Genomic DNA, 8,944 nt, shown 5'->3' with positions numbered 1-8,944 from the left:
GGAAGGCAGAGACCCATTAGCTGCCAGGAGCAGCCGCAGCCTCTATGTGACGGTGACGTCCGTGGTGTCAACTTGCCTGCTTGCCAGCCTTCTAGGGCGTTAGCACGGTACCCTTCAGTGTCGGTGGGTGACAGGTGTGACTCGGGCACCATAACCTGTCTGTCCCTGGCCCCTTCCTCTCTGGCGCTGTTTCCTGCTCCGCTTCCCGTGCGCCGTGCGGTGAGCAGCTTTGCTGCACCATGCCTTCCACCTTGATGTTCCTGCTCTGGAGCAGCCACCGTGGACTGAACCCCTGAAACCGTAAGCCAGAGAGCCAGTTCCTCCTTGAAGCTGTGGGTGTCAGAACTTCGTCCCAGTGACAGAGGCTGGCTGAGGCAAACTATTACTATTAGAGGGGAGGTGGCCACAGAGGGCTGCTGTGGGCACAGGGAGCTGCAGGCCAGGGACGGGGACGTGTTGGAAGGACGGTGCAGTGGCTGGGAGGGGGTCTGGAATGTGGGACATTCTCGGTGCCCGAGGGGACAGCGGAGCAAAGCCTGGTGCTGCTCAGCACCCAGAGTGAGTGAGAAGCAGAATAGTGGGGGACGAAAGGGTCCAGGCTGCAGGCAGAGAGCGGACTGAGGAATCCCAGCACTCAGAAGGCTGAGGCAGGAGGATTGCTGAGAGTTTGAGGCCAACCTGGACTACAAAGTGAGACCCTGTCTCAAAAAACAAAACAACAACAAAATGATGTCTTATGGACATGTACCAACTCTCCTCAGTGAGTGTAATCACTGTGTCCTGCAAACGGGTACGGATAAAATACAAAGTAAAGATGTTCAGGCGTCAGAGGAATACCCACCGCAGGTGCCCCGGAACCTCACTCCCCACAGAGCAGCCTTGCCTAGGCGCGGCCAGCTGGGGGCGTGCCCAGCCCTGAGGAGCCCTGGCACACCTGGGGGGCTCGGTCCCCGCCTTGCAGGGACACAGGCCTGCCCCACCACCCGCTGCAGGCTGAGCCGGGGCTTGCACCGGCCTGTTTGCCCTTGCAAGGCACCACCGTGCTGTCCCCTCGACTGGTAAGGGACGCTCTTGCAGAGCAGTCACCGGGCTGGGGGCATTCTGAGCAGAGCGGCCAGCTTCCCTGTCTGCGGTCACCGGCTACCCGTCCTCCTTCGCACCGCGGCCCTGCGTTCCTGTGGAAGGATGGTGACGCCGATGTTTGGAATATTTCAAATACCGGCCCGGCCCGGGAACAGGCCGTAAACACAGAGGCGGAGGGGAGGGGGGGGACCGGATGAGCCGCGGCCACCAGCACCTGTCCTCCGGGCCGCAGCCCAGGGCAGCCTCGGCCCCCGGGGACACCAGAGCCACACACCCGGCAGGCTCAGCCCCGGAGCCAGGCAGCAGCTGCGGGTGGGTCTGCGGGGCGGCGCCCGAGGAGTAGAAGCCCCCAGGACTTTGATTTCTGGCCCAAGGCGCATTTTCCACAGCGGCAGTGGCGGCAGCAGCGCCAGGGCCCTTGGGACCAGCATGGAGCCTGCTCGGTGACAGGTGGGTGCTGTGACACCAGGACAAAGTATCGCTTACTCCCCGCAAACAGGTGCAGCCTGGCTCCTCTGCCCCCGCGCTGGCAGCCACAGCCCCGGGCGCCCGGCGGATGCCATGGGGCAGGGCGGTGCCTGTGGGCCAGGGCTCCTGGCGGTCAGCTCCTCCAGCAGAGCCCCTGGCCCCCATGTTGATGACCAAGGCTCCTGGTGCCACATCAGTGCCCGCTCGGAGGGACCCAGCTTAGGGCAGCAAAGGGCCGTGAAGGAGTGCACTGCACCCGGGCCGGGGACTGGCAGCTGGCGGTCAGCTTCTCAGGGAGAAGTTACACGGCGCGGGTGAGCCCTGTCCCCTGGCCCTGAGCTCTGCTTGCTGAGAGCGCACGGGACAGGCCCTGGGTCTGCCGGTTCACAAAGGGACACAAGGCGCACGTGCCGGCTGTGAAACAGCCCCCGAGGGTGGAACTCGGGGCAGAACCGCACTCTCGAGCCGGCTCAGCGGGCACATGGGTCCCGGGCTCAGGGCTCCCGCCCGCCAGGCCGCGAGCGGCTCCCCCGCCGGCCCCTCCCCGCTGGGCTGACCACAGGAGCCAGCGGCCAGGCCCGTGTCCCACGCACGAGGTGAAAGTGCTGAGGACCCCGTCCTCCGCCAGCAGAGGCTCAGGTCTGGGGACTGCGACGCCCGCCCTCCCAAGGATGCCACAGGAGTCCCAACCACAGCCTGGCCCAGGGCAGTGCAGACACCCGGCGCCGGTGCCCAGCAAGGCCCTGTCCTTCCCCACCTTGTGAGTCACGGAGCGGGGTCCCTGCCCCCAGCCAGCCGCTGCCCCTCCCGGAGTTTTGGCTTCCTCAGCTCCAGAGGAGGAGGCCTGGCCCGAGTGACTCCGATCTGTCTGTGACGTTCACTCCAGCCAGGTCGGGCCGTGCCAATCTCACCGTGCACCAGTCTGCCCATTCCGTCCTCGCCACACCCCCAGGGCAGCTACACCCGTGAGCTCTGGCCACAACACAAGGGCCTAGAGCACAGAGAGGGCGAATGACTTCCCAGGGCCACACAGCCAGTGAGCAGCTAGGTTCACACAAGCACTCTGATTCTCCAGTCTGTGCTCTATTACACCTGTCATCCCAGCACTTGGGAGGCTGAGGCAGGAGGATCACCATGAGCTCAAGGCCTGAGCTGCACAGTGAGAGTATCTCAAAACAAAACAAAAATGTCACTACCCCATCCCAACCCTCTGCCAGACACAAGCTTATACTGTGAAGGGCTTCAGAGGTGTGGATCCTGTCAGCCCTGTCCTGCCTTCCGGTCGCCTGGCATGGTGCGCAGAGGCACCCAGCTAGGGTTCTGGGTCGGCTATGATGCAGGCCTGCCTGTCCCAGGTCCCCCAGAGTGGTCCCAATGGTCTCCCTAAGGATTGCTTTCACCCCGCAGGAACTGGAGTTAAGTGCCTGACCCTGGGCACCTCGCAGGGCTCCTCCTGCCTCAGCTTCCTGAGTGCTGAGATGACAGGCTTGTGCCACATGCCAGGAAAGCCCTACTTTTACCGCCGACGCAATAGTTCATGCAGTGGTATTCCCAGCTGAACATTTTCCCTGGTGGTGACAATCTTTGATCAGATCTCTGATTATATCCCTGGGACAGATGCCCAGGCTTGGCATGGTTGGATCAAGGGCCAGGCACAGTTTTAGGGTTCATGATACGTAATCGTGCAGCTCAGTTTTAATCTTTATGAGCCCTAGTTTCCTCATTGGTAAACAGGAGGAAAAATTCCAACCTCAAGGAGTGGCAGGGATTACACAAGATAAGATAGGAGACACTTTTTGTTTTTTTGAACTAGGATATGGCTAGGTAGCCCAGGCTGGTCTTGAACTCATGAGGATCCTCCCTCCTCGGCCTCCCCGTTGCTGGGGTTACAGGAGTGCGCCACTGCGCTGGGCCGGGAGCAGACCCTCCGCTAGTTTGTGAACCAGCCACCATTACTTTGAGGCTAAGCAGGAGAGCTCTTAGTCTTTTAGTCGGAGCTGGGTTTGGGTCCTAACCCTGCCTCCTTTGTGGCTGTGGACTTGAGCCAGCTCCATGACTCTGACCAGAGCAATCCTTTGCGGTCACCGGGAGCGACGTTTCTCCAGGGCTGCTCAGATGACGGAGGCGACGTCTCGGGGGTCTGGCTTCGTCCTGCGCTCAGCCGCTTGGTAACTCACAGCCGTCGGTTCCGATCAGGGCTTGTGGTGGCACAGAAATGCCGCTGCCATCTGGCTGGGGGACATCAGGCTCCTGGAGGCTCGGGAAGGACAGGAATCGGGTGTGAGAGCGGCTGGGCATGGCCAGGCCGCACCCCAGGAGCTGCGGTGGAGCCCCGCTGCCTGACTCCTCCTGCTTGGCTGTGAGCGCCTTGGCCGTGCCGTGTCCTCGCACCACTCACGTCCAGAGAGAGGAGTCCTGCTGGTGGCCGGGGCGTGGGCGAGAAGTCGTCTGCTTCTTTCCTGCAGCTTCTCCAGACCCACAAAGCGAGGGGGTTTCCTCCCACAGGAAGCAGCTCAGGTCCTGACAGCGTGAAGAGCCAGGCCTGCTCCGTCGGTGAGGAGGACCAAGGATGCCGAGCAGAGCTGCTTTGTCCTGTGTGCGGAGCACGGTCTACAACCAAGCTACAGAGCCGTACCGGGCTTTCCTGCGACAACAGGACTGTGACCTTCTGATGGCTTTTAGGGGCGCACTCATGCGCGTGCGTGCGTGCGTGTGTGTGTGTGTGTGTGTGTGTGTGAGAGAGAGACAGACAGACAGACAGAGATGGAGATGGGAACCGAGAGAGACAGACAGACAGACAGAGACAGAGACAAAGACAGACAGACAGACAGAGAGAGACAGCGGCGCACGAAGGTGAAGCCTGAATCTGTGAGTCACTGGCGCTGGTCAGACCTCTGCTTCCTGTGGGCTGGATGTGACAAGACTGCGTAGGAACAGAACGAGCAGGAGGTGGACGGTCCCTCGGCCAGCTTGGGCTGCCTGAGGGCTGCTCCGGCCCCATGGGGACCCGTGACCTGCGGCCGCATGCAGACCATGATCTCGTAAGCACAGAGGCCGCCGCGTGGCTCAGTTCCCCCAGCCCCGAGAGGGAGTGAGGTCGGGGTGTCGGGGTCCCCTTGCACAGCCCCCGAGGGCTGGCTTGGGCCCTGGAGCGGGTCACCTGCCTGTGAGGTCAGCACCGAACTGCACAGGTCCCTGTCCTTGTGGATGGGGCAGGGCCACCTGCCCTGGACTGGACAAGGGGTCAGAAGCGGTGGCTTCCCGGGAGGCGGATCTCCAGCAGACGCCCCGCTCCCACGTCTCGCGGACCGCTCACTCACGCGGTGAGCGATCGAATGAAGCCAGCAGCTTCTCCCGCACGGCCTCTCCGGCCCGCGCTGCGGGGAAGCATTGAGGCCAGTGCTGGGCCTCCCCCCCCGCCCCCTCCCCCCGCTCCGACCAGGCTGCCGAGGCCCCTGGGGTCGGGTCTCCGGGAAGGGTGCGGATGGGAGCGGAGCCCGCCTTTCCGGCCTCCGCGGTGACTCGGGCTGCGGGAGGACGCCTGCGGCCCCAGGAGGAAGCAGATAGGCAAGTGGCAGCCCGGGACCCGGGGGTTGCCAGGGGGTTGCTGGGGGGGCTTGGTTTCCCCCAGGCTCCTGCAGAGCACTGCACGCGGGCGTCGCTGAGCGGCCGTGCGTGGCTCTGCTGCTGAGGGAGTGCGACAAGCGCCGCTGCTGCGGTGCCTGCGACGGGGGACGTCGCTGAGCCGGCCGCCTGCGTCTGGGCAGAAATAGAGCCGGCAAGTCGTCTCCCTCGTCACGGACTTCAGGCTCGGTGGGGACACGGCCGCCCGCCCGGCGTTGTGGAAGGGCCGCGTGACCCTTGCGCCTCTCAGCTGTGGTGGGGGATGGCTGCCCTCCCCCGACCCGCCCGTCCGCACAGCGGGATCCAGGCTCCCGCGGACGCTGCCGCCCCCCGCACCCCGGCCCTCTGCCGGCCAGGCGCCTCCTGCCGTGCCCTCGGGGGGCTGCGGGCGCTCGAAGCCTGTCCTAGCGGGCTCTTCCTGCCTGGCCACAGCGCGCGCCCGCCCCCGGCGCCTCCTCCTGCTCTGCTCCCTCGCGGTGCTGGTGGGTCTCCACCCCGCTCTCAGGCCGTGGTGGCTCGGTCATTGCCTCTGTCCTTCTCGATTTAAACAGCTTCTGCGCCTCACAGTCGCGGCCGGGGCTCCCCTCCTTTGCTCCGAAATTATCAACACCATCAAGCGGTCGGCGGCCCTCTGGCGCGTGGAGGAGTGACGTGACGATGGGGCCGGCTGGCAGTTCAGAAGCAGCGGTGCAAAGCTCTGGGGTGATCGGTGGTTGAATCTGTTATGCGATCTTGATTTTTAATTTTGAGTAAAACCAACTTTCCTGAGCGCAGGTTTTAGATCTTTTGGGGCCTCTGTCTCCTCTGTTCAGAATAGTGGTTAACCATTTTTTATTTTGATTCAGGGTCTCATTAAATGGTTGAGTTTCCCAGGTGGGGTTCTAACTTGAGACCCTCCTGCCTCAGCCTCCCAGAGTGCAGGGATGATGGGCGTGTTGCATGTAGTCAGGTTCCTTTCTCCCCCGAACTCCCCGTGGCATTGGTCGATTTCCTGCTCTGGGGTGCTCCTGGCCCCCCCACCTCCATCCACCCCAGCCACTCCTCCCATCCCCCCAGCCCCTCTGTCCTGTCTCTACCCAAACGGCCACCCTCCCTGTCCCAGCCTGTGTTCCCGCCCACGGCCCCGTCAGCACCAGCGGCTCCTCTCTGTGTCCCTGCTGCAGCCCCTGCTGTCCCTGATGAGACCCCGAGCTCAGCTGGGCCTAGGAGGGCGGACGAGGTCGCACTTCCTCACTCCTGGCGCCTCGAGCTCTTCTCCCAGAGCCGCGTGTCGCCCTGCCCAGAGCCTTCTCACCCTCTTAGTCCTGACTGACGCCTCACAGCTCCTCCAGCCTTGCGAGGAATAGGGACGCCAGGCTCGGGATCTGGACGGCGACCTCCTCGGACCCCCAAGTGACCACCGTTAATGCTGATGGATCCAAGAGTGTCTTAGACTACAGGGCAGCTGGCGCTTAGGGGAGAAGCGTATTTCTTTTTCCAGCTGGGTGTGGTTGTGCGTGCCTCTAATCCTAGCACTCAGAGGCTGAGGCAGGACTATCCCAGGAGTTTGAGGCCAGCCTGAGTTACACAGTGAGATTTTGTCTCCAAAAAAATGGTGGGTAAGAAATGTATTTCTTTTGCATTAACAGACTGGCCACTGGGGCAGGGAGGGGGTCATGTCCCCTTCTGTCTTGTCGAGTCCCCGAGCTCAGAGCGGCTGCTGTGACCATGGTCCCAACGGCTCAGCACTGCCTCTAACGTCCCAGCCATTGGCCTGCAGGGCGCGGGCCGGCAATGGAAAAGAGCCCTGCCGGCCTCAGGCCAGCGCCAGGGCAAGAGCCACAGAGGGCCGTGGCCAGGCGCACAGTGAGGAGGAGGACGCCCCGCCTTTCTGAGCAGCGGCCGGACAGACGCCGTCTCACCCGACCGTGGCCGTGCAGGGAGGCGGCTGCGCTGGTCCCACTCCTCGCAGCCTGAGAACAGCAGGAGGGCCAGCTCTCCCCGCTGCCTGTCCTGGGAGGGCATGCCGGGCTGCGCTTGGGACCCTCGAGTGTGTGCAAAACACGGCAGGGGAGTGCAGCACGCTGTGGCCTTCACGTGCAGCCCGAGGGCCGTCCCAGGTCCAGGCAGCGGTGAGTCCCGGGGTCTGACGTGTAGACACTGACTGTTACCTCCAGCTGCTGCTCCTCCGCACGGAGAAACGACCACGACCTCCCGGGGCAGGACCGCCGGGGCTCCTCTGTCTGCACCGCCCGGCCACTCGCCCCCACGCGCCCTCGGCCACCGCGTCTGAGCACGGGGCACGCGCAGCCAGCTTTGCACCAGGAGGATACGGGTTTCCTTTTGCCACGGCCTCCTGTGTTCAACACGCTCACACATACACACACACTCACACATGCATACACGCACACAAGTACCCCCCACTCACACACACACGCACACTCTCACACACACACCCACACATGCATGCACACACAAGCACCCCCCACTCACACACACAAAACACCCACACTGGTGCACATATAAACACATGCACTCTCACACATGTACATACACAAATAAACACAGTCACATTTACACATACACATTGCACACACATGTGCACGCACACACACACACACACGCGGTTCTCTTAGCTTCCCAATATAGGTACAGTTTAACCTTAGCCAGATCAGTATTTTCACAGCTGTGTCATCTGCTGCAGTTTCCTCTCACTTTTCCCGCGGAGTTCTTGGTGGCCTCTGGAAGCAGGTCCCTATCTTTGCAGTCTGCGCACGTTTTTATGTCCCTGCCTCTAACCTGGCCGTAGACCGGCCAGCCACCGCGTCGGTTGTCTCTGATCACAGACGCAGTCGAGGGCCTGTAGGTTTCGTCTCCCGGAAGCCACTTCTCAGTCCTCAAGGCCGGGCGACAGCAGCGAGGGGGTCCCCCGCCATGCTGTGGAGCTGGCTGCTTCATGCTTGTCCCGTGAGGTAAAGCGACCTCGGTCTGCACCTGAAGGCGCTCAAAAACTCCCCAGAAGCTGGGCCTGGTGGGGTACACCTGTAATCCCTGCACCGTGGGAGGCTGAGGCAGGAGGATTCAGGTGGGAGCCCAGGCTGGGTAATTTAGCAATGTAGCGAGACCCTGTCTCTAAAGAATAAAGCGGACTGAGGATGGAACTCAGCACAAAGGCTCTGGGTTCAATCCCCAGTCCTGCAAGAAGCAACCAGGCAAACGCAGCTCCTTCGGAAGGTCTGGCCTTCCCCCTAGCCGCGCACTCTCCTCCAGTATTTATTTTTGCGAGACACACAATACTCTGACCGCAAAATATGTTTTTCCCAAAAGAATAACTTGCTGAAGCCAAGCCAGAGCAGCACTGTACTCGTGAGCTCCCCTTTCCTGTTTTCGGGCCCTTCATGGAAACCCGAGGGAACAAAGCTCTCATGTTTATGAGGTGAAGTCTGGGTGTCGGGCCCTGGCCTCCTGCTGCCCATTGAATCTGAGCATCTGGAGAAGAAAGCCACACTCTTGGCTGAATGAAAACAACCTGAATCCGACGCCTGCAGCCGGCGAAGCTGTGCTGTGCCACGGGCGCGTCACCAGCAGGACTCTGCCCTCCCGAGCCAAGCTCCCGCAGCTAAAAATAGCCTCGGCCTTTCCCGGAGACTTGAAAACAGGAACAACCTGCTGCTGTGCCCGAGAGGGCACCGGCCCTGTGCCACCGGGCTCCACACAGCGGGCAGACCCGCCAAGCCGGGCCGGCACTCCAGGTCTCTGTGACAGCTTGAGGGTGTGGGGACAGAGCTGG

General features: G+C 62.3%; 1 protein-coding gene and 1 long non-coding RNA gene across 2 annotated transcripts in view; one reads left to right on the top strand and one right to left on the bottom strand.

Moving 5' to 3' along the window:
* Nucleotides 1–832: 832 nt before the first annotated feature.
* Nucleotides 833–1,735, bottom strand: LOC106148516 (the record flags this gene model as incomplete). The annotated part of the gene is given in 1 exon segment (XM_013514372.1): nt 833–1,735. A coding segment is annotated over 1 exon segment (595 nt), but the record flags the coding sequence as incomplete, so codon positions are not given.
* Nucleotides 1,736–7,780: 6,045 nt separating this feature from the next.
* LOC106148515 overlaps nt 7,781–8,944 on the top strand; it is a 4,336-nt gene continuing 3,172 nt past the window's right edge. Inside the window, exons 1-2 of the long non-coding RNA XR_001234047.1 lie at nt 7,781–8,126; nt 8,482–8,906. This is a non-coding gene — a long non-coding RNA (uncharacterized LOC106148515). The remainder of the gene's footprint in view (nt 8,127–8,481; nt 8,907–8,944) is intronic.

This window comes from Chinchilla lanigera, unplaced genomic scaffold (genome assembly GCF_000276665.1).
Source record: "Chinchilla lanigera isolate Chin_1 unplaced genomic scaffold, ChiLan1.0 scaffold00022, whole genome shotgun sequence".
NCBI classification, from domain to species: domain Eukaryota; kingdom Metazoa; phylum Chordata; class Mammalia; order Rodentia; family Chinchillidae; genus Chinchilla; species Chinchilla lanigera.
The sequence above is the reverse complement of the archived record's forward strand: the minus strand, read 5'-3'. Positions and strand labels throughout refer to the sequence as shown.